Here is a 26,042-nt window from a genome sequence, read left to right as displayed (position 1 = left end):
GTTTTCTTGCAGGATGCTATTTGTTAAGGATACCCAATACACTGTTTTTAGACTATATTACTATATTATGTGTTAACAATACCGTAATAACCATACAAACATACTGTAAACAATACCACATAATATAGTAATATAGTCCAAAAACAGTGTATTATGTATTGGGTATTACTATACTACTATAGTTTGTTTCATGGTTTGTTTACGTGGCCTCCTGAGCAGCCAGAATTTGGCTGTGTCAAAGCTTCCTGAAGCTGACCAATCAGAACAGAGTGGGCTCATCGGGAGGCGGGGCTTTAAAGAGACAGGAGCTAAAACGGCCTGTTTCAGACAGAGGCTGAACTGAGGGGCTGCATAAAGGACCAGTAGAAGATAAATAAGGATTTAATTGTGAATAATACAAAGCTACACAAGTGGAGTCCCAGAATAAAAATACAGAGCTGGAAATGAGCACAGTTTAAAGAATAGAATCAAACCGCAAATATTTGTTTAGCAGAAATACTAAACGAGCAGAATTAATTCACAGAACATTCATAATTTAATTAGTACACAATAAAATGTTTATGAGCAACATCAGTCTCAGAGGATGAAAATAAAATTATGCAGAAAGGGCACAGATTAGAGCAAAAATGTTTACGTCTTTAAAAACATGTCACAAATATACAGTTTTTAAAACAGCTGGTCACTGTAGTTTTTCACAAATAAAAAGGTGGAAATGGTGCATTTGTTGGGGAATATTTTCAGCGGTGGATGAATCCACATTTAGAGCTCTAGTGAGTATTCCTGGCAGCAGTGTGTGTGTTTGTGGTGATGTAAGAACATGACACCCAGTGCAGCGGTGCGGCTCATTGACATGTTTTTAATAGTTTTTGGACAATAACGGAGGAATAAGACATATCAGGCTTTGGATACACACACAATACTTTTTTATTCTAATTTTTATTATTAACATGGGATTAACAGTCTGTCTCTCTTGATTCATCCATCCAGAGACTACCTACACTGGGAGCAGGAACCTCCAGGATCCAGCTGTAAAAGGGAGCTCTCTCCATCTCCTCCCCAGCTGAGCTGATCTCTCTCCTGGGCTTCATCTCTCCGGCTGTCCCCTCTCCGCTCTGCTCCTGGAGCCTTCTCGTACCTCTGATCTCTCATTTCTCACTGCTGTAACTGAACGGATCTTCAAAAGACTGGACAGAAAACTCAACCTGTGCGGTTTCAGGGTGACCTTCAAACCGATTCAGACTAATTCTTAATTGAGGATAATACACGTTGTGGTCGTATCCACCATTTTAACAGTAATAATGAGTTAAAATTCAGGGTTAAACTTGTGTTCAGAAGCAGCTTTTAGGGTTTGCCTGAGCATATTTTTGAGTCAGACTGAGGACAGTATATAGCATTTACAGCAAAGTACAGCTCGAGTGTGGTTAAGAAGGCGGTTTTTAGAGTTGTGAGGAACCTAATTTAGTGAAATTACATCCAACAAACATTTAAATGTGATTATCAAGCCACATTTCTGAAGTGAAAATCAAATCTTTAATGTTCCGACTAAGAAGTTACATGTTTATTATATAAGATCAGCTTAACTGGAAAAAACCCTCCAAACAATACAAAACAGCTTTTTTTATTCTAAATGGCAAAACCCAGAACCAGCTTCATCTTTTTGTTCATTTTATTTTTATGTATTTTTTTTTAAGCATGCTGTGGATTGTCATTATCGAGTTCTGCAACACAGAGTGCAGATAAAGAGGCGAATATTTAAAACACTTTACTGATGCCACTTGAACTGCACCAATGAAGTAAGCATCTGACATTTCAAGGAGGAAGAATAAAGCACCAAGAGATGGTGTTGAACTGACCTGGGATCAGCTAGATTTGACTGGTTTACACTCAGATGGACCCTGTCTTCCTTACTGTATTTCCTCGTTGATGCTACTTCCTGTTGTTTTGTTCAAAGATATGTTAGACTGGTCTGCAGAGCTAGTCTTGCTTGTAATTCATCTAATGTGAGTGGACAAAAATGAAAAATAACGAGGTTTTAAGCTCTAAATAGATGGCCGACATACTCCCAGGCCATCTCAAATCTAGGAGGTGAGTTTCCATAGTAACCATCAATGCCACCTGCATGTAACCACTAAATCATCACCTACAGAGCAGATTTATTTGGCAATTCAACAACTCCTAGCTGCTCTTAGCAACAAAACAAAACAAAAAGATTCCTACCAAACAGAAACAGTGAAACAAAGTGGCAATTCTGTCTGATTATCAGGCTAAGCTGCTTGTTTTTTTTACATGTTTTAAACCACTTTTAAAAGTATTTTTGCAGCCCTGTCTGCTGAGTGGTTGCAGGGGTCTTTTTTTTAAAGCTGCGTCAAGCAATTTTTGACCAGTAGGGGGCAGAAAGAAAAAAGCTGACTGAAATAAACCCTGATATGTCATTGGCTAATCGAGTTGCATTTTTGCGAACAGCTTACACACCTAGCATCTCACTGGACTCATGTTTCTGTCTACCTGATGATTATAAGTCCAATATTCACTCTCTTTTCACTCTGGTTTGGTCTCATTGTCATATTTAAACCAACAGCGAGTCAGACTTCAGGTAAACATCAAAGAAACCTTTCAGCTTTTGTCTTTCTTCATCCCTCACAGTCTTCTTCCTGTGTTCCTCTGGAGCTACCTCAGTATTGTTCTGCCACCACTTGAACACACACACACATACACATATCTTTAGCCAGTCTGCATGACATATTGCTATCTCAGTTATTTTATGCTGCGGTTGTGTACATCCTGTTATAATACACACTGTTAAAACTGTATGCTGCGGTGTTGTAGCACAAGTAGCATGTTACTTCCTTTAAAAAATAAGACTTGGTCTATTTGTCTGTCTGTAGATGATGCCAGTATTCATAATGTTATGCTGTGACTTGGTCAAACTCAGTAGATCTGCTCACAGTCGTAGGTGTGATAGAAACTTGTCATCCTGTGGTATCGTCACCACACTGCAAGCTTGCGAATCACAGGTCTTGAATAACTCAGTAGGTAAACTGTTATATTGGCATCACACAACCACAGAGCGTGTGTGATTTATTAGACAGAAAGCAGAACAAATGTTTTCCACTTTTGAGCTTTCAAGGCGTTCTGGCTTTAAAGCAGCCATAAAAAGCTCTTGCCTGTGTTTTCAGATACAGTTATCTCTAGGTATCTGAAATAGTCAAATCTGTTAAAGTTGAACTATAGTCTTCATTATAGGAACTGAAACTCTGCCTATTTAAAGCTATCACTAAGAAATGTTTAAAAGGTGGCAAGAACTTAACAAATAGGAAGAAATAAAGTCATTAACAGATACCAAACCACTGGAGACATCTGTTTGTGATTTAAACAAAGGGACACAACCAGTACTGTAAAGTATTATCATTGATAGGTGATACAAAAGATTGGAGGAAATCGATAAGTATGAAAGCTACAAATCTTCAAACATGTTTTGACTTTGTTGTGAACAAATACAAATCAATAATTTAACTTTAACGGATAAAAAGAAGTGAATAACTCATATTAAACTGTACTTATAGAAGCTAAAAAATAGGTTTTGGCTTCAAAGTGTAGAAAATTACAACCAACTATCAAACAATCGCTGCTAGACTTTGACTTTGTCATGCAGCTGATTTGGAGTTGTGTCTAACTGTGGGACCCAAAATGCTAAACCTTGAGACCGTCCTCACAAGAACAACAACAGCATCGAGTGTTTCTTCAGATGCCTGAAACTACCTGTATTTACCTGACAGGTGCTCCTTGTCCGTCAGGAACAAATCAGGCACAGAAAAGAAGACACTGATAAATGAGTTAGCCTGCTGACAATGGAGTCAGTCACATCACAAAACTTTCACATTTTTTCATTTTTTAAGGCACTGAAAAAGGATTTATTTTGCTGTTCAGTTTGGCAAGGACTTTGGTTACTCTTTCATGGCATCATTTAAGTGTTGTTGAAGTATTTTACTTTTGCGCCTATTTTTGACATAATTCAGACAAGTGTAAAAATATCCCTGAAGATGTAGTAAAGACCAGTTAGTATTACACTAACAGATGGATTAATTTGGTAGAATGGAGTGTCCATTGCTTATTTAAAGTACACTGACAAAACATAGAACATGAGATAATCAACAAGACATATTAATCATAAGCTGAGAGACGACTACAACTCTACTCTCGAGCTTTTTGGAGATTCGACTCCTTTGTCACCGATGCTCGATCTTGACTTTGACCATGGCTGGTTTGTAGTTTTGTCTACTCTTGCATCTACAGGCTGTGTCCCATTTTTCAGAGTCCTTTGAAGGCAGGACAACAATCCTTCTCAAAGGCCCCTTCAAATGTAGTTTGGAAGTGCAGCCTGATCTCGTCCAAATTTGGGCATTCATGGTCAGCACAGTTGGTATTTACCACTTTTTCAACAATTTAAGTGCTACCTATTGGTGGTAAACTCAAGATTTTCCAAAATTCTACACTGACGAGGATTACTGAATGTACCATTGGTTTTCTCTAAAAGGATGAAGTGGTGATGACGTTGTTGTGAGCCCTTTGTAGACCATCACATTTGGAGAAGGACTGGTTCAGCCTGCTAGACCTTTCAGAGGCTGTCTGATTTTGACTATGGAAAACACAAGTGTTGTTCCCTCTGCATCCCTGAGCAACAAAAGACTATCTGCAAGCATTCATGGTCAGTCTAGTCGGTACAGTTGGTATTTAACACTTTGTCAACTGTTCAAGTGCAACCTCTTTGTGGTAAACTCTACATTTTCAACCGTTATACACTGAAAATCACTCCCTGAATGTACTCGTTCATTAGAGGGGGGAAGTAGTAATGATGCTTTGGTAAATCTTCAGTAGACTCTCTCGTTTTAGGAGGGCAGATTCAAGCTGCTAGTTTTCTGCTAGCCTTTTCCAGAGTCTGTCTTCCTCAAAGTCAAGTCAACGGCATTGTCTCTGTGTCTCTGAGAAACAAGACATTCTTTGCAAGCATTCGTGGTTAGTCCAGTAAGCACAGGTGGCTATTTTAGTACCTTGTCAAGTTTATCAATCAGCAATGACTTCCTCAGCATACCCTTAATCCGAATTTGGAGAACACGGCCATTGTTCTCTCTGCGTCGCTGAGCAACAAACAAAAAAAAAGCACTCATGGTCTGTCCAGTTGGCATTTATCACTTTGTCAACTGTTTAAGTGTAACTTCTTGGTGGCAAACTTTACATTTTCCAACTTTTTTCTGGGAGCTGGAGGTGGTGATGATGGTGTTGAATCCTCTGTAGACCATTTCATTATGGGGAGGGACGGGTTCAGTCGGTTAGCTTTCAGGTCTTGCCTTTGCAAGATTCATTGCCTTGAAATGGGACACAGCTACCTTTTGTTGGGTGACCAACCATCACTTTGTAGTCCTCACTGATTCTAAAAACTGGCTAGCTTGGAGATGTGGTGATGAAGTCACTGTGCTCTGTATCAATGGAAATATTATCTGCACTCATCAGGTCAAATCTAGCTCTACATTCTGAGTACATTTTGACTTTTCCCCTCTTTGCTGTCAGCAGCGTCTGCAAACTGAAGTGATGAACCAGGTGTCCAAAAATATAAGATAAATAAAAACAAAATGGTATTTTATCTATGCAACACGACCAAAGTTGGCGAAAGCTGAAGCGGTGTTGTTGTGTAGATGTGAAGGTTTGATGACTGTTGATGAGGACGTGTGTTATTATTAATACTGCTGTATGTATGTACACCACTACTGTACCATGTATTGTTTCCTTTTTTATTTTGTAGAAAACTGAGATGATTAGCAGTGACGCTGGGGTGTTGGGAGGGGTGTTGGGACAGGTGTGTTTAGGACAAAATAGGGTTTGAAATATTTAAAATATAATTGTGTGCCTTGCTCTACTGTTACATCTTCTACCTTTTTTGTTAATTAAAAACACTGCTTTCCCAGTTAGGTGATTAAAAACATGCAACAAAAAAAAATTAAAAACAACAAAAATGTTTCAAGCAAGGTTCGATTTGAGCTTGTGTATATATGTAAAGGTGTAAAACCTTGGTGTAAAATGCAGAGGGAGGAATGCTTGGTGTTTGTGTTTATTTAACTCTGTATGTGATCTGTGATGTGGAATATCTTTATTATTAGTATTGGCCATAAAGAGCTTGACTGCATGGTTCCTGCTAACTGTAAAACCAACTGTTGACAAATAAACTTAATTTATTGGAAAAACAGAATTCAGACAAAAGTGATGTTTTTTTTTACTGTGTCTCTATTGCTTTACTGTATATTTCAAGAAGTAATGAGAAAGCTAATGGTATCAAGCAGTACCAATATCAGTCTTTGTCATGCATGGTCCTCCTCAGAAGTGGGAGTTAGTCACACATGTCCAAGTCACAAGCAAGTCTCAAGTCTGAACCTTCAAGTCTCAAGTTACTGTGGTGAGAATCAATGAGTCAAGTCATACAAAATTCTGATTATTTACCCGAGTTTTCACATTTAAATCAGTTAAAAAAACAGTGGTCATGAAATGTTTTATTTTTAACATTAACAAAATCTGTTGCAGCCTGCTTACACCTTATAAATCTTACTAATATTTGACATTTCGTGGCAATCAATAACAAGCCTCCTGGATGAACAACAATGGAGAGAGGGGCTCTGAAATGATAATGTAGCTCTAAAGGACTCTAAAGTGCAAATAGAAGTATGATACAAAAAAAATGTACATCACAATGTTAAGCCTGTCGCCCCGGCTTCCCTTCAGGAGGGTCACACCAATTCTCCTTGGCCTATTAACGTATCTGTCTAAGGTGCTTCTCATGTGACACCGTATTGTTTTCCTACTTAACTATTTCTGTGCTCACAAAAAGTATTTTAACTGGTTATATGACCCTGAATCAGCCCCCCTGATTGTCTTTTACATTAACGATACGTCTTCTCAATAAAATGCATGAATTGATTCGAAGACAAGTCTAACATAGCTCGAACTTAACGTTAGCTTTCAAGCTAACGTTTGACCAGCTAATAAGTTAGCTAAAAAGACACATTCACGTACCTTTCTTGGTAGGTTTTGTAGTGACGGATGAAGATGGATGTCGTGGTGGTCGTGTCACTGATTTTTGAGCTGCAGACCTTGCATACGGCAGTTCCCTTCTTACTACTGTCATCAACAACGTAATCCATGATAGCTGCCGCGTGCGTCGGCCTCTGCTGGTCTGTTGCGTCCTCGTAGGTTGCCAAGTTTGTATGCATTGAACTAGAAATCACCCAGTCATGTTTCAAAAACAAAACGTAACTTCCCAGTATCTAGAAAAACACTACAAAAATATTTAATAAAAGAAAGTCAAGTCATTTTCATGAATACCAAGTCAAAGTCAGGTTGAGTCTTTAAGCAATATTAGTCAAGCAAGTCTAAAGTCCTCAAAGTCATGTGACTTGACTCCCCTACCTCTGAGAGTTATGGTTCATTTAATTGAGTTAGTCAGCACCAAAAGTGTGCAGTAAGTCGAGTTTAACCAACAAAAATTGGGTCGTCTTACTCGTTTTTGCTGCCAAAAAGATGTGGAAAACATCTCCACGAGAAATCTGAAGTTACAGAACGTAATATTTAATAATCATCATCATTTTCTATGGCCCCAAAATCCACAACTTCCAAGAGTTTGAATGTTTATTATAAGAGCTGTTATTCAGTGGAAAACTTTGGAAATATTAAAACAGCTGAATTCACTGATTATATATATCAGTTCCTTAAAAATGTGATTTTAAATTTCACCATGAACATAATTAGAACTTAAAGTCACATCATCTCAGATTGTTTGGTGTTGTATCTTTCACAGTGCACCATTCTGACCCTCTTTCAGAACATTATCTTTCCTACTCCTTTCCTACTTGAAAAAGTTGGCGTTTTCTCTACATTTTATCAGCCTTTTTTATTGTTTCAGCTGTTTAAGAAGGAGGACGGGATATCCCTTAGAAATCGTGTTCTAACAGGATGTGTTTGAGCTGCATTTTTCAGTCAACTGTCTTCTGCTCGTCTGATGCAAGGTAAGCTGTGACCTGAATCATATTTTTACTCTTCAACTGTATTTTCATCCAGAATAACACAGCATCTGAATTAATTTCAATGTGGTGCAAAACACAAAGGGTTGTAGCATAAAAACAGTGTCAAAAAAACCTGGCAAAAAACTGTTGCTGCAACTCAATGCATCATCATTTGACAAAACTGCATTGACTGATCAAACATAGTATCGGTACATGCCCAGTAGTTCTACTGGTTACAGAGGATAAAATGATTCACTGTGGTAACTTCACAGAATTGTAAAACCCTGTCTCACTGTGAAGTGTTTCAGACTCATTGATCTGTTTCTAAAACTGGATTTTCTGCATCATATTTGATCTTTGTCTTCCCCTTTTTTTTTTGCTGTTGCAATATTGTTTTTGTTACGAACACTTGGATACATACATAACTCATGTTTTTCTATCGGGCTTTGAACACTTTGAGCACTGAACGCATCAACACATCCTGAACTAACTGAGAACTACAGCTCCTGACGTGCTGCTTTCACTATGTGGCCAGTGTTGATAAGGTGTTTAAGTTTTTTTTTTAAAAATAGGCCAAGTCATTAGTAACTTGACGGCTTTACCTAATGTTAATTTAAGCTGCGATCACAATCCCTCAACAGCGGTGAAAACACTAAAATCAAAGCAGAAGTTCTGAGGTTTTTTGCAGGATGACAGCGAAGTGTCAAGCCCCCAATCATCAGAAATGCATCATTAACATTTTTTTTTTGATCTTCCCAAGATTTATTTTTTGCCCTTAATCAGACCTCTGTTTTCCCGCCGCCGCCAGCGCCGAACAGTCCGCACACACACGGAAAGTTTTTAACTGCTGAGGAGATGAAGTACAATTGAAAGCTAAAGAAGGGTGATTGGATTCGATGATAAACATACACTTTGGGAGATATTACTGAACGTTAAATAATGTTTACTTCATCAGAAGGAGGTCAGTGTGTGAAACAGGAAAACGATGCTGATGACACGGAGAAGGTGGCGGGATGATGATGAGGAGGACGGGCAGAGGAATATGTGGTGTTTAGCTCCGCTGAATGCAAAAGGCCTGAGTGCATCTCTGTTTTACACACACACACACTGCAAGTCAACATGGCCCTGATTGCAGAGACTGTCCATGATAACATCCTTTACTGCTAAACATAGTCTGCAGCTGTTGGATTGGTGATGAAAAGTCTCTTCATGTCAGAAGAAATCAAAAATGGAAATGTGTCTGTACTTACGGATTCTTAAAAACCACTTGGCATTTGGAAAATATTTTTTACTGAACATAAAATTATTCTTGTTGTGGTGTCAACCTTCAACATTACCAGCCTAACTAAGATTATATCACCCACTAGTGTCTCATACAGGCTGAACAGAGGGCAAAACAGCCTGTAATAATAATTTAAAATATATATATAAATGTTTATGTTCAAGTGACAAAGTGTTTGTAGTAATTTTGATTTTCTGTCAGCAGCAAAAGATGGCCAGCACCTAACTTAGCGCTAGTTAGCTACAACAGACATATGTGACAGATGATTATTTATTTTTAAATTTGAGTGATTTTAGATTTGCCCTACAAGAAGCCTGAAAACCTGTCAAAGCTGTGAAGGTAAAACACAAATAGTGGGTTTTTTATGAACAATTATTTCCTACAAATATTTTAAAAATTATTTGTTTTGGGGAAGAAAAAAACAAAAACATTTCAAATACCAGGTCGGTTACATCACTATCTCTCTCCTCTCTACAAGGGAATCTCCATAACCTGTATTTCCCTTTTCATTTCCACAAAGTTAGGTTGTAAAAAAACAGGCAATAAATGAAAAGTGCAAAACAAAAATCACCTTTAAAATTCTTCTCTTCACGTTACACGCTGTGCTGTCTCTGTGTTACGGGTGTATAAATAAGTAGAGATCTGTCTGCACACTCTGATTCACTCAGTTTAGCTCAGTAGTCAGTCGTCTATAATCTGGGAGACTTGAGTTTGAGACCTGGTGTGTTTATTCATAAACACTTATTTCAACACTTTAATATCCTAAAATTAAAAGCGTACAAATACAAATATAAATAATTTTGCTGCCTCAACACATAAATACAGATACAAATACAAATACTGGGCTCTCTGCACATCCCTAAAAGGTATATGTGACATTTATTTCAAAGGTAATCGGGCTCTCTGATCTTTTACTTTGTGGTTCTCACTAGCTTAGCACAGTTTAACTACAGTATAAAACATGCAGGTGTTTGCTTGTTGTAAGTCTGTTCACACTTTGTCCCAGTAATCCAACAGCAGCTTCATCAGGAGAACTTTTAATACACGTCTCTTTTTATCAGCTCATTGTTTTGCGACCAAAAGACATTTCTGTGTAACCGCATTGGTCATATTTTAATGAAATTACGAGCAACAATAACAAAGTTGATAATTGATCTTTGAAATACTTATTTGACAAAACATTCCCACTTTAACCGTATAACATGGCCTTCATCAGCAGTTGTGTCATGGAGATGGACCTGTTCGTCCCTGTCGGTTTAAAAGTAAACCATCAAAGTTCACTCTTGACCTTGAAAATAAGAGTTTGACAAAACTATTAGTCCCAACTCCAGGTTCACTTAATAGCTTTTTTGCAAAGCTTTCAACCATATCACACGGCCTTCATCAGCAGAATATTTTAAAGCCGACACCGACAAGAAGTCCTGAAATTGTGTTCACTTTATTTGAGAATTTCATTTCATTTTGTCACTTACTCTTATCCAAGTAGGCATAACTTAGCATTCATTTTTTATATTTTAAAATATATATATTTTTATCGGTTTTATAAAAGAGTAAAGGGTTTGGGAGTGCACATCCAGAGTTCTTACACGAACACATCTCACCATTTTAAGATTAAAGCATCATTCAGCTGTTAAATAACGTATCTAACATCTCAGGTAGATCATACGTGTTGCCTGAGCAGATGTGTTGGAACAGTGAGTGTAACGTCCAGCTCAACAGTCCGCTGGCAGTATTTGTTCTAAATGATCTAAATGAAAGTCGCCCTTTTATCTTCTCTCCTCTGCAGCCGGTGTGTTTCTGCTCTGTAAGTCCGTCATATTGCTGCGTTCTGACACTTCCTTCTGTCTTTCAGGAAGTATCAGAGGAGAGCTGTCAGAAGATTAAAAAAAATAGCAGTTAGCTGCAACAAAACACACTCCACATTAAAGCAAATTGCTTCTTGCGATATTTGATAGTTTCTCATTGTTGCGTCGGGGAGAGGCGTCCCTCTCGGTTGGAGCTGTGATGTTGATTGTGGCTGAAGGGGCCTTCAGATGACTGATAAGCGTTGATGAATGAAAATGGAAATGCTTTTCAGCATTTTGCCTTCAAAGAGAAATCAAATACGGAGGAAGGAGTGGGGAGAGCAGTGGAGAGAGAATATTTGCCTTTTTGCAATTAACAAGATATGTTCTTTTTTTGTGGTCAGAAAAATGGAAATGGCTTTTAAGGTCGTAAAGGTCGAGCGCATCGAAGCATGGTGGCTCTGCAATTACTCTTCAGGCAGCGGCCTGATTGGGGGGAGGGCGGGGGGTCCGGCCGCGCACCGACGGTCAAATTAACGAGACGGCCGGCTCCCTGTTGAAAAGATCACATGTGATTACCGTACATCAAACAGACAGAGCGCTCAAATTATCTCCTCTCTCACTGTGAAGTCGGAGAAAAAGGGATAAAACGCAGACGGACTGATTGGTTAAAGGCTTTAAATGTCAAAACTTTCACTGTCCACATCTTGAATGAATCTGCTTCTCCTCTGCTCAACAGACCGGAGGGGGGTCGTCCTCAAGTTTACACCAACTGTAACAAACGGCTGCTCTCGTGACATAATTGAGGACATACTGTATATCATTGGACTCGTCTGTGAATCTGATGCTTCCTGTTATGATTTAAGCTAATATTTTTTCTTGCTTGTTGTTGAACTCGAAGCTCCTTTCAGCACCTTTCTCATCACACTTCGTACACATTCATACTGGGAGGCTGCCCAGTAAAACCAGTTTGCTTTGCTCAAAGGCACATTAAAGGCAGTGGAAGTCATTACTAACTCACTTTGATAATCAGCTTTTTTCAGTCACACCAAAATTGAAATCAACAACCTTGATCTGATATTTTTCATTGTGTGTTGAATATTTTATAAAACAGAAAATCTAATGGTGACATTATTACATTTTATCACATTTTTTATCTTTTACAAATAGAGTGTGTGTCCTCTTTCTGTGTAAAAATGAAGACATCCTTATTTTTCCAACAGCTTCACTAGATTATAACATCAGAAAATATATAAAACACACCGTAACCAGGCCTTTTTAAATAGCTACTAGTTCATCAGTCACAGAGATGCTCATCTTCAAGCTTAAATCATCAATCCTTGAACATTAAACCCTCACAAACTTTAACTGAAAGGCTCAAACTGTCACCATGAGGAGCAGAGTAACATCCTGACACCTTACAATACATCAGGAGTTCATTATAAATGTTCACTTTGTTTTCAAGCGTAGAAATATTGTATAATATTGATCATATCAGATGATTATTGTTAAATTGTGAGAGTTAAATGAGTATATAAACCAAACAAATAAGTGACTTGAGTGAACAGTTAAGGTTTCCTTATATGAAGTACTAAACAGTTTTTTTTTGGAAAATATAATTAAAGCCTGTATTATGGTCACTGGTGATATTTTTCCTGTTCTGTTACCAAATAGAATCAGTAGCAAAGTGGTCGGGATGGACGGAGGCATAAAAAGCAGGATGTGTTTGGTTAGATTTAGGTTAATAAAACATTTAGGTGTTGCCATGAGAAGATATTGAAGTAAAACAAATGAAAAACATTGTCTGTTAACTGTTTTTCAGAAATTATCTCTATGAACATTTTTGCAACTTTGCAGATATTTCATTTATTTATTCTAAAGGACGATGCACTTTAAACAACATTTCATGTAACAGTGTTACTCAGTTAGCTCATTTTCAACTGCAGTCTTTTGGCAACATGTTCTGAAACCATAAAGTGTAAAAATAAAAAAAGTCATGCAGGCAGTATTATGTGTTAAGAAACGTGATAGCATGTGGAATTGTACCAAACAACACAGAGAACACTTCAGGTCAAGTAAACAGCTGCATGACCAGAAAAGTTACATAAGGAGTTTGTTATCGAAAGGCCCGGTTACAATCTCTGGAGAAGCAAATAATCCTGTCGCCAGGACGCGCTGACCTATTCCGATCATTGACACACCCAAAAAATATCAGGCCACCAGACAAATAGTAGACATCTGGGAATAGTCTTTGCACACAGCGTACAAAGAAGATATTAAGAAATCACATTGGTCAAGATCCAAGTGATCATGGACTCACAAAAGTGCCAAAAGTCACGCCGCTTTGGTATAAATCGGAGTTGGGTGTGAGTTGAGGGGCTGCTGCACTGATGATTTTCTGAGTTTTGTATGTTTGTGTGTAATGAAATAAACTCCCGTTGGTTGTCTGCTCATCTCTCTGGTGTGAAGATCTTTAATATAGCCTGATTTGAAACCCCTATACTTCAAAATGTATCTACTGACAAATCTTTTGTATATAAATGTAATCTTTGTCTGATCTGTCAGTGTGTAACGTGTTGGTTTTGGCTCGTACTGATGAACCCAAAGAGAATTATAAGTGACTCTGCTGCTAATCTTTAGCACTTTTAATGGCCAAGCTACAAAGTTTTTACAGGCAGAAGCAACATAAAACCACTAACACTGTTGAAACAACATGAAACGCACGTAAAAGCAGATATAAGACACAATAATGACATTTTTACGAAATGTAAATGTTACAGAAGTTCCTGTGGGTGATTTGAGGGTACATAGAAAGTTTTTCTTTCAAGGAAAAAGGCTGAAACTCAAAAATACAACGTTATGTTTGTCTCCTTCACACAAGACGTCCATGAGGAATCAATACGCAGACAGTCTGGTCTTCTTTTATTCAGACAGGTGAGGAAAACACTCGTACCTGCAGGACTGCAGAGATGTGACACTCTCCTCCTCTCCGGATCCAATCACTGTACACAGAAACACTCTGAATGAAAGTTAAATTCAAACATATTTATATTACTGGAATGCTGCAGGGTTGGGGGATGTGTTTTAAACCATTTGCATCGGTGGCTGAATGAAAACGAGACGTGTGTGTTCAAACGCACGTACGCAGAGTGAAGCACCTTCTCGAGTCTCTCTCTCTCGGCGCTGTAATGATCTTCTTGTAGGCGCTGCGGAAAAGCTTTTTGCAATCCCTCCTTCATTTTCTTCTCCTCTTCTCCCTGATGAGCAGAGCCATCCCTTCATCATCAGCTGCACCATAATGTACTTAAATCTGGGGATGAGAGGAGAAAATGGAAGGATAGATTGAAAACAGATTCGCTTATATGCTGATCTCACATTAGGGGATGTATATAATACGATGGAGTCATCAAGGATTTGTTCGCCACAATCAGAGTCATCCATCGACGGTTCGACGCGCTGCAGATGAAGAGAGAGAAACTTCACTCTGCTGTAGGTTGGGGGGAGGTTCACGGATTTCTGAACAGAGTTTAGTTTTCTTTCCAACTGTCGGGCTCAAACACACCTTCTCCTCCTGCTCTGACTGTAACAGACATTCATTTCCAGCCAGGACGCTCGCTTTCTTTCCCTGTCGGAGATCACATTTTGGTGGTTTTACATGCTTTAACCTAATAATTACTGCATATACCTTAGTTTTTCCAAATCATCCCATTACTTTTTTAACAGACGCTGGTTTCAGTTCAATTCTATGAAAATCAACTTGCAGAGACTTGAAACTTGCTGCAGGTAGATAACGCGTCACAGTCAACATGATCCACGTAGAGTTCGTCCTCCCATGAAAAACCAGTTCCCCAAAAACAACTTATAGTTACGTTTGAGTGACAGATGCCATCTAGCAGCTGTAGTAATTGTGAGCTGTGGTTTGGCCAAACCAAATAACATGCAATGGGGGTAAAACAATATGGACACCAACTACAAGTAAAAACAAAGCAAAACTAATTAAACCCGAATCCCTCCCCCCCCTCATGACATGACAACATGGTACGGCCCAGGAAGCATTTAAGACTCCTCAACCTTCAGCCACACCTTTTGCTCCACCAGGAAGGACGTCGCCCTCCAAACAACCACGGTAACTCAAAGACAAAGAAACATGCACTCTTTATATAAAACCATGTGAGGTTGAGTGTTGGATGTTTTGTTGCAACATATCCATAATTTGGCAAAAAAAAAAAAAAAAAAAAAGACTAAAACTACAAAAGCTGTCTTGTCATGGTGTGATGATCATTACACACCAGGAAGCAGCTGTTTTCAGGCTCAGCTGTGGTTTGAACTCACCTGAATTTCCATTTTGTTTCATTTCATTTATTCTGTCTAACGATGTGTTCGTGTTTGGGAGGGGGGCATATTAAGTTTTGTTTTGCTTTATAACCAATAATGCAAGACACAAAAAAACAACACTTGAATTTCTCCAATTTTATCGTCCAAATATTGAAATACACAATACATACAAATAATGCACAAATAAGAATGTAGGAGACTTTGAATTTTCTGCAGGGAAAAGGCAGAAAACTAGGCGGAGATTTAGAGAATTTGTGGATATAAAATTTAGCCACTAAAATATAAAAATTGACAATATACTTAAAGTAACTGTTCTTTCATCGTAAAATACAATTACATCATATAAACAGAACATATAAGGCTCATTAATGAACACAAGCAAACTATTATGCAATCATGTCATCACACCATCACGTCATCAGATCAAATAATTCATATAACGATACTTAAGTTTAAAAAAAATGTAATATCAAAATACTAAAACTAAATTAAAAGACACACAAAAAAAGAAAGAAATATAAACAATGCGAGCAGAATAACTATCAAAACATTTAAAAAACATAATTTATATTAATGATCTTTACAGTGTGGTACAGAGTCCAGAGGTTGTGATATGAAGCTGGTGAAGCTGTAAACAAACAATGTTCCTGCACATGCTCAGTAGCGTCTGCCTTACACAGAACTACTCTCCAGAGACTGATAACATGATGCTGTTATTAGTCTTTGGAGCCGTTTCTGATCAAACTAACGTGACCAAACTCTTCATGATGAAGGAACATGTGACCCAGTGCAGCGGTGTGACTCACTGACGTGTTTTTAATAGTTTTTTGGAACAACAATGGAGGAATAAGATATATCAGGCTTTAGATACACACACAATACTTGATAGTAGATCGATTGATTGTTGTTTATTTCATGGAATTTGTTCACAATAAGAAAATTAAAAATATTCTTTGTCGTATCCTTTAGAGGACTTAAAGGGATGTTTTTGTAAATTAATAATTTGATTGTTTCTAGTTTGAAGCAGAAATGATTCAGGATGGATTTGAAAGGAGTGACCGTCGTCTGACAGCAAAGTGTTGCTCTATTAAAGCATCATGTGCACCTGATGATTGTAAATGTGTGTGTGTGTGTACGTTTCTTCACATGCTAATGAGTGTGTGTGTGTGTTTTATTTTAATACGGATTCATAGAGTTTTTGGGCTGATTGCATTTTCACATCAGTCGTCAAAATGCATTTAAAAAACAATTTGATACAAGACGGCGAGAGGCCATGAGCCGCTCCGAACGGCCGAATAAATAAAAGCAATGATGATGCCAGCGTCGACCACAGACAGCGATCAATCATTAGCATACGTAAGGAAGTCTGCGTGTGTGTGTGTGTGTGTGTGTGAGAGTGTGTGTGTGTGTGTGTGTGAGAGTGTGTGTGTGTGTGTGTGTGTGTGTGTGTGTGTGTGAGGGAAGGACGACGCAGAGGAAAAGAAGACATAAAGTTGATGTCTATTATCAATCATTTGCATATGGAGGTGTGCAGATGAGTAACTGTGTGTGTGTGTGTGTGTGTGTGTGTGTGTGTGTGTGTGTGTGTGTTTGAGTGGAAACTTTGCGTGCCTTCAAAATGCTCCATCTGTAATTCCTCATAGCAGTTAATTCATCATCTGTGCTGAGGCGTCGAGGCGTCCGCAGGCATTTAGGACTAATATTTCAGCTCCCATTACAGCGACAGAACAGAGAGCCGAGGCTCTGGTTTGACCTTTGACCTCAGCCAGGGGAATCGCAGCCTGACCCCATCCATCAACGGCGGGCAGAGGGAAAATATTAAGAGGGTAACATTATTAGTTAGATTACAGGGGGGAGAGAGATTTAGCTGTCATCTCCGGCTGGCAGGGTGGGCGGCTGACATTGGCTGTCTGTCCGGTTACCTGCCTGTCTGTCACTCTGATTGGCCGGCGAGGCCACCTGTCTATCTGTCTGTCTGTCTGTCTCCCTGTTTGACATTCACTTCTACTTAATGAAAGATGATGAAAGAAGTTGTGAAGACTATAAACTAACAGTGTTATTATTCACTATTTCCGTAGAAGCATTTCACCATCAAATCATCATTAGAACATGAATCCTGAGACATTAGTATAATTATCCTGAAAACATTAACTCATAACTGAGCAGATGTCAGGCTCAAGCAGGCTGTAATATTGACTGATTTTCAAATGTGGAAGGAAATCTTCAGGTTTGCTGTACGTCACAAAACAGTGAGGTGTTGCCGTCCCTCCAGACCAAACACAACAACCACTTCCAGTAGTGCTAAAAAAAATACTGATTAGTCAAACTCATCTGTCATTTTTTAATCAAATGTTCAAATTTCCTGCTTTTCTCTGTTTTATCAGATTGTAAATTGTATATTTTTGAGGTTTGGACTGTTGTGAACACAATACGAGCTATCTGAAGGTGTCACTTAGGGTTCTGGAGGCTTGTGATGGATGTTTTTCACTATTTTTGACATTTTATAATTTGATCAATAAATCAAAAGAAAATAGATTGAAGGTGTCAGTATGCTTCAAAAAAAAGGTGCTTGTTGCTTGTTGAACTGCATCTGACACCCTGTCCCATCACACATTTATGAATTTGAAGGGCTGCGTCTGACAATCTGTAACTTTTCACAAGTTTTCAGAAGTTAAAATTCACAGGATTTTAACTTCTCTCCTGAGCTCTCAGTTTTCATTCTTCTTGCAAACTGTTTCTGTCACTTTTTGTGTGAACAACTGAGTGTGACACCATGAAAACCTGTGAGGGGAGAGAAAGAGAAAATGGCACATTCTTTCTCAAACAAATGAAAAGTCAAACTTATATAAGCAATAAAATCAGACTGTCCTCCCTAGAAGAAATGACCTGACTGTCGTCTTTCTATCACAAGCCGATTGTGTCCCTGCACCCAACCAAACCTTAATCATAGGTGGTGGTGGATCAGAAAATGATCATATGGGTTGTTTTGGAAGCTTAGGGTTAGGGGGTTGGGGTTAAGGGTAGGGGTAGGGTTATGGTAGGGGTAGGGTTGGGGTTAGGGTAGGGTTAGGGTTAGGGGGTTGGGTTAGGGTAGGGTTAGGGTAGGGTTGGGGTTAGGGGGTTGGGGTTTAGGGTTGGGGTTAGGGTAGGGTTAGGGGGTCGGGGTTAGGGTAAGGTTAGGGTAGGGTTAGGTTTGGAGTTAGGGTTAGGTTTGGGGTTAGGGGTTGGGGTTTAGGGTAAGGTTAGGGTTGGGGTTAGGGTAGGGTTAGGGTTGGGGTTAGGGGGTTGGGGTTTAGGGTTAGGTTAGGGTTGGGGTTAGGGTTAGGTTTGGGGTTAGGGGTTGGGGTTTAGGGTAAGGTTAGGGTTGGGGTTAGGGTAGGGTTAGGTTTGGGGTTAGGGTAGGGTTAGGGTTGGGGTTAGGGGGTTGGGGTTTAGGGTTAGGTTAGGGTTGGGGTTAGGGTAGGGTTAGGGGGTTGGGGTTAGGTTAGGGTAGGGTTAGGGGGTTGGGGTTAGGGTAGGGTTAGGGGGTTGGGGTTTAGGGTAGGGTTAGGGTTGGGGTTAGGGGGTTGGGGTTAGGGTAGGGTTAGGTTAGGGAGTTGGGGTTAGGGTAGGGTTAGGTTAGGGGGTAAGGGTAGGGTTAGGTTAGGGGGTTGGGGTAAGGGTTAGGGTTGGGGTTTAGGGTTAGGGGGTTAGGGTAGGGTTAGGTTAGGGAGTTGGGGTTAGGGTTAGGGTAGGGGTTAGGGTAGGGTTAGGGGGTTAGGGTTGGTGTTAGGGTAGGGTTAGGTTAGGGGGTTAGGGTAGGGGTTTAGGGTTAGGGGGTTAGGGTTGGTGTTAGGGTAGGGTTAGGGGGTTGGGGTTAGGGTTAGGGTTAGGGGGTTAGGATTAGGGTTAGGGTAGGGGTAGAGTTAGGGTTAAAAGTTTGAGGACTTTTGCAAATTTGGAGGCAAATTTGCCGTATAAGAGAGCACTGTCCCTCTAGAGCAAGTAAAGTTTTTAAAGTAAATATGGCAGGTGGGAAAAAGAGAAGAATCACGTGTGTGGAAGTGCAATGTCGACTGTTGATCAAAAGAAAATCAACTGATAATTAAGTCAGTCGTCAGCTAAGTTCTTGTCAACTTAAACCTGAGCAAAATATGAAAAAAGTAAAAGTTTAAAAACAGGAGCTTTATTCTGATAGTTTCCAATCATCACTTGTTGAAAACACAACTGTCTCTGCAGTCCAATTTCCATAACGAAAACTGATGATTTCTCTGTCATCTGCCGTCTTTCACTGAGAGAAAAAATAAAATAAAATAAATGAGAAAACAGAGACATGTGATCTTTAACGGACTGATGGTCGGCTTGATAGAAAGGCTGGCGTCTGCAGAGATGACAGGCTGCTTCCAAAATGGATTTAGAGAGACATGACAGGGAATTATTGACTTTTGTTGTGTTTTACAGCAAGTCAGAGAAAGTGATGACAGCTGACGGTGGCTTTGTGTTTGTGTGAAAGAGAGAGAGAGAGAGTGTGTATGGGCGATCATGTGGATGAACATACTGATGCTATGAGAGTTCATGTTTGTGATGCTACGTTCAGGTACAGTGAAAGCCAATTTTAGTTTTGCTGCATATTGTGTAAATTTCCCTTTTGTGATGCAACATTAAATGTTACAAGTTTGAATCCTGGGTAAAAAAGTGTTGTTGTTTTTTTGTTCAAATGACATTTATCACATGACCCTGACTCCATTTTGTCTCCTCTTTCTGCCTCCGTGGTCTCTGTACGTTAAAACAGAGTCAGACAACTCGAGATAATTACAGTTTTCTTCCTCAAGTTTCAAAACTTGTAATTAGAGCGGAGCGTCATCGGCTCAGTTTGTGCTGCCAGCAGTGAATCTGCATTTGTGTTTTTCTACTGACCCTCGATAAAGAGTCAGTAGAAATAAAGAGCCGGATATCACTTTAAAATGTTATAATATTTGCCCTGATATGAGTTTAAGTAAAGTAACACTTTTCAGCCCAAGAATCTCTACAGGAATCAGGTTCATATTGATTGATTCCACACTTTTAACACATGATTAATGTCCAGTGCTATTGATCAGGAAACAGGGTGCGATATATGTCGCAAAGCAAAGAGTACATGGAGGTTGGGTCACACTGGAATCCACATACCTTCACAAACCTGCAATTTATGTTTTATTTTCCATTAACTGTAACCACAATATCTTCCTAACATTAACCACAGTGTAATGTAGTTGTCATGCAAAGATATTTTAGAAAGACGGAATTTTAAAAACATTATATTATTATAATTTCACATGATCTGTGGTTTTGTTGAATCGTCTGATAACATCGCTGTTGTCTGTTTATGGGGCTGCTTTTTTTGATTCCTTTGGACAAAACTTAAATCAAATTCCACTTAACAGCTTTATCCGGATGCTTCAACCATGTTGTGAAACGTACATCAGCGGACGGATGAAGGATGGAAGGAACCGAGGATGTTTTGTCAAACTTCTCTTTCCAAAGTCAAGAATTGGCTTTTTATTTATAAAAGCATTAATCTAAAGCTAAACTAAGGCTGATGGCCAATTTAATTTAAGATAATTTAAGATAAGAGAAAAAATAAGAAGCTGTCGTCTCTGGTTTTCATCTTAGTTTGCTTTAAGGAGTTGAGGGGCACCTGCTTAATTTGTTTTAAATTAAGACAAGTTACATGTTTAAATGCTGTCTAATCACAAGCAGCCATACAGGATCTTTGCATAAATAAAATACAGTCTAATTTTAGCAACATTTTGATTTAAATCAGGAACAATCTCATCTAAGAATAAGTAAACATGATTAAGAATCAAGACTCAAGAAAGAGACAATCAGTGAAATCGCTTTTGGTGCTAAGGACCAAAAAAAAAATAGGTGACTTCTACTTGTACCTGAACGCACCACAATACAAAGAGAAAGTACAGTGTGAGAAAGTGTTTGTTGTTTTGCTGCTGGAGCACAGGATGTATGTATGTATGCGTGTGTGTGTGTGTGTGTGTGTTGTCCTGAGGGATAACAGCAGGTTGACTGTCCTGATTCTGTCTGCTGTACTTTACCTGGTCACAGCTCACTAATACAGCCAGCACACACAGCCTGTAATGTAAACACACAAAAACACACACATCCAGTATACACACACACACACACACACACACAACAGCAACACACATGAATGCACACATAGAAAAAAAAAATGTGCACACTCTGCAGAGGCAAATGCATATTATGTCAAATGCGTAATGCACACACACACACACACACACACACACACACACACACGCATCATGAGTTAGTGGTCATACTTAGAAAATACAGGGACACATACACATGCACACACACACACACACATCTCAGTCCTAATTCTATAAGGGGGTCCAGCATGTCTCCCTTGAAACCTCCAGTCCAATTCATTTGATTTCATTACAGAGAGAGAGAGAGAGAGAGAGAGAGAGAGAGAGAGAGAGAGAGAGAGGAGTAGAAGAAGAAGAGAGAGCGAGGCTGGGTTCTGGGTTGCAGCGGTGGTTTTCATTAGGAGCTGCTGGTTAGAGCTGCGATCCAATTTAGACTGCAGGCTGGCAGAGTGGCGAGCTGTGTGTTTTTATTGGTATTTAATCAGCTCAATTGGGACGTTTTATTAGTGCAATGCTTTGTTTCGGTCGACAGACAAGAACTGTAGGTTATTAGGGGCTCTCAAAGTGAGGCTCAGAGTCCCTGCAGGGGTCCTGCAGGGGTTTCTGCGGGTCCAGAGGAGGATGAGATATTGAAAATGTGTCCTGCGTAGCTCAATAAGGAGCAGGGAAGCACTAAAACCACCAGAGTTGGGGGTTTGATTCCCTGTGCTGAAAATGTCAGGATGCAAATTAGAGTTTTAGTTCTGCAAACTTGTCTCAGTGGCAGAGCTGCGAGTGAAGGAACTGAAGGAACAAAATAAATGTCAGTGATGTCTTTTTTTAAAAATCCATTTATAGAGAGGCTTCGGGAAGTTTAGCAAGTTAGTTAATTAGCTTACTTATCTAGCCGTCGGCTAGCATGATAGCTAACCCAGATACAAGGATTTAGTGCATTTGTTGTGTATGTTTCTCTCACTGAACTAGTTGTATATTTAAAGGGCAGGTTCACAATTTAAGTCTGTCCTAAAACAGCCAGGTGCCCAAATGATGTTTTTCTTGCTGTAATCATTCCTCCTGTTCATACTGACCATTAGAGGATCCCTTCATAATGACCTTACAATGTAAGTGATGAGGGACAAAATCCACAGTCCTCCTTCTGTGCAAAACATTTTTAAATGTAAAAGTTTATCTGAAGCTAATATGAGCGTCCAAATGAGTCAAATCAAGTAGATATCTTTCAACGTTACAGTCTTTTTAGTGCCAAAGTCCCTCTTTTTGTTACTATACTTCCACCTGCAGCTCAACAGGGAAACACAAAGAGGGAATATTTTACCATGGAAGATATCCACTTTATTTCTCTAACTTGTACTGCAGAGGCCTCATATTATCCTCAGATAAACTTTTAAATACATTCAGGACTGTGGGTTTTGTCCCTCATCACTTACATTATAAGTTCATTATAAAGGGATCTTATCCTGGTCCGAAGTGGGTCATCTGTGGTCACAAGAGACACTCAGACGACCCTGTCTGACAACACTCTAGTCCACTCAGTTGATGTTCCTGCGGTTCCGACTTGTCCTGATCCGAAAATAGTGCCTGCTGACACTGCAGCTTCTTCTCCACTGTTGGCTAGCAGCGTTCAGGTGGCTCGCCATTCCTCTGGGAAGCCAAATCAACAGCCCTCATCTCGAGAAATGACCTCCTCTTCCTGTCTTAAGATCTTGACAGAGGCAGCGATCAGAAGCTCTGGAAGTATTCTGTGTCCTCAGCAGGCAGGGAAATCCTCTCACAGGTTGGATATTGCTGCCCCACCACAACACTTGCCTGCTCAGACACCCCATCCTCAGTTGGCGACTTTGGCATGCACTGTGGAAACAGTTCATGCATTCTCCTGCCATGAGAAACCACAGCTGTCATCTCCTCATCCCCTCTTCTCCCCAACCACTAATAGTTGGGGATTCCAGAATCAGGAATATCTGTTTTTTTTCCATGCAGCTACACACTGCTTCCATGGTCCCTGTCATCCTATATAAGCTCTCAGGGCTGCTGCACTCACTCCCATTTTCTGCCAAATGAGTAACCGTTCATGTGGGGACAAATGATGCAGCTCATCAGCAGTCTGAGCTGACCAAAAAATTATTTTAACGTCATTTTTAACTTTTTAAGTAGTTGTGGAAAGTCTGTTTATATTTCTGGACCTATTCCCACACTGGCCCGTTGAGCAGGGCGCTTCAGCAGAATCCTAAGCCTCCACCCTTGGCTCCGGTCCGCCTGCAGAGCTCACAATATAGGTTTCATTGACAATCTGTTTTGGGATCGTTTCTCCCTTCTCAGGACTGACGGAGTCCACCCCAACAAGCTGGGTAGCCGAATGCTAGCAGCTAACCTGCAGCATGCCGTACAGTCCTCTCCATGTGACTGACTGTTTACATCCATCACACCCTCCTGGAACCTCCATCTCCTTCACAGAGTCCCCCCACCCCCCGAACCCCCACCCTGGGGCAGGGTGTGTCCCAGGATTCCACTGTTGAATGGTGCTACTAAATGCTCTCTCCATAGCAAACAAATCGTTTTTTTGCTAAATGATCTCGTCTCATCTAAGAAATTAGACTTTTCTGTTCCTGACTGAAACCTGGCAGAGGAATATGGAACTATACACCTTTATCGGCTCGCCCAGACTCTCTGGCCACAGTGTTCAGAAGCCGCTTCGTGCGTCGCTCAGTGAGCACTGGATCATTCTCTTCTTTCGAAATTCAAATGATTAAAGTTGTTCCTTTTTACTGTATTTTACTCTACTGCCGCCCGAATGGATCATTTTTAACTGAATTCACCGACTTTTTGTCTTTAAGCATCTTTTAATCGAGTCTTTTAATCTCACTCAACAATATCAGACCCTATAAACAACAGAGGGCATACTCTGGACCTTGTTTTTACTCTTGGTTCGAATATTGATTCTTCTCTGAGGATCTTTTTATTACTGATCACAACTATATTTTATTTGATTTCCTCAACGACCTTTCTGCTGTTAACTTTCCATTTAAACTCTGTTATGCAGTGATGTTGACTACTTGGTGCAATCTTTTTAATGAACACTGCCTTCTAGCACTGGATAAAGTAGCCCCTATTAAAACTATATCAGCTCCTTTGATCAAGTCCCTCGGATAAATGACAATATTTGCTCTCCAAAGAGTCGAGCGCCTACGGAAATCCACCCGACTACACGTCCGCTATCTTTCAATAATGTGGTGAAAGATGTCAGAGCTATCTACTTTCTACTTGCAATTGACGCAATCCCAAAGTTTTATTTGACCCTATTAGTAATATTGTAATTCCTGCAGCACCTTTTACCAAAATCTCTTTTTAAAAATGTCATTGGCTCTATCTGGCCGTGTCCTTGCTGACTTCAAACAAGCTGTTATTCAACTACTTTTTAAAAAAAGCTAACCTTGATCCTTTTCTACTCAAAATTACAGGCCCATCTCCAAGTTGCCTTTTGTATCCGAAATTTTAGAAAAGTGTTTGCTAAGCAGCTCACAACTGCAATAGATGAGCATAATATCTTTGAATAGTTAGGGAGTAGTGGCTTCCACCAGTTGCACTCAACAGAAACAGCTGTTCTTAGAGTCTCGTATGGTATCTTGATGCTTGGAGATGCAGGAGAATGTTCGGTGTTGGTGCTGTTGGATCTCAGTGCAGGTTTTGATACTGTGGACCACCGTATCTACCTCTCTGATAGGAGTCTTGCAGTTTCTGTTGGCAATTTTGCCTCCTCATCTGAAACTCTGTAGTGCGGTGTTCCCCAGGGTTCAGTCCTTGGTCCTACTCTGTTTGCCTTGTATAGTGTTTCCCCTTGGACTGATAATAAGGCGCTTTAAAAGTATCTCCTATCACTTCTATGCAGATGACATTCAATTATACGTCTCTTTTAAACCTCAAAACATACATTGTCAGTTTTAAATAACTGCTTAAACGCTATAAAAAAAACTGGATGGCAGATAAATTATACAAAACAGAAATCCTTATCCCTGCCTCTCCTAGTCTTGTCCCTGAGATAAGGGACGGTCTAGTGTCTCTTACCTCGTCAGTTAAGTCATCCATAAGTGATTTAGGTGCCGCTATGGACCAGGTTCTGACTGGCTCCTAAACTTTGGCACTCCTTAAGTTCTGTGGACAACTGTAAAAAGCAGCTCAAGACTCATTTCTTTAGACTTGCCTTTGCGTAATTTTACTATTTTCTTTATTTAGTTTTGTTTTTTATTTAGTTTTATGTCTGTATGTTTATGCTTTATTTCTTCTGAGAAGCACTTAGTGACATCTCTTCTCTTGAAAGGTGCTATATAAATAAAATTACTTACTTGTGTGTGGTTGAAAGCTCTGGAAAAGCTTGTTAGTTGACGTTGAGATGAGATTATCTGTGGAGCTATTTTCAAAGTCAGTAATAAAGTCCAACTTGTCCAGCAACCTTCTGGGTTTT

The 26,042-nt window shown here is 39.6% G+C and overlaps 2 protein-coding genes and 1 long non-coding RNA gene across 4 annotated transcripts in view; 2 read left to right on the top strand and 1 right to left on the bottom strand.

Annotated features, from left to right (window-relative positions):
* akap6 (A kinase (PRKA) anchor protein 6) overlaps positions 1 to 4,023 on the top strand; it is a 243,609-nt gene extending 239,586 nt beyond the window's left edge. For both annotated transcript variants that reach the window (XM_044373900.1, XM_044373901.1), the window contains one exon: positions 988 to 4,023. In XM_044373900.1, the coding sequence (XP_044229835.1) occupies positions 988 to 1,032 (45 nt within the window). In that variant the 3' untranslated portion in view covers positions 1,033 to 4,023. The remainder of the gene's footprint in view (positions 1 to 987) is intronic.
* The window catches only part of LOC122997719, a 16,391-nt gene extending 10,156 nt beyond the window's left edge, over positions 1 to 6,235 (bottom strand). Inside the window, exons 1-2 of the long non-coding RNA XR_006407253.1 lie at positions 4,054 to 6,235; positions 1,157 to 1,164 (exon numbers count right to left, since the gene is read on the bottom strand). This is a non-coding gene — a long non-coding RNA (uncharacterized LOC122997719). The remainder of the gene's footprint in view (positions 1 to 1,156; positions 1,165 to 4,053) is intronic.
* Positions 6,236 to 14,988: 8,753 nt separating this feature from the next.
* LOC122998234 (neuronal PAS domain-containing protein 3) overlaps positions 14,989 to 26,042 on the top strand; it is a 370,534-nt gene continuing 359,480 nt past the window's right edge. The window contains exon 1 of the mRNA XM_044375006.1: positions 14,989 to 15,237. The gene's annotated coding sequence lies outside the window, so the exon portion shown is untranslated. The remainder of the gene's footprint in view (positions 15,238 to 26,042) is intronic.

This window comes from Thunnus albacares, chromosome 15 (assembly GCF_914725855.1).
Source record: "Thunnus albacares chromosome 15, fThuAlb1.1, whole genome shotgun sequence".
NCBI lineage: Eukaryota > Metazoa > Chordata > Actinopteri > Scombriformes > Scombridae > Thunnus > Thunnus albacares.
The sequence above is the reverse complement of the archived record's forward strand: the minus strand, read 5'-3'. Positions and strand labels throughout refer to the sequence as shown.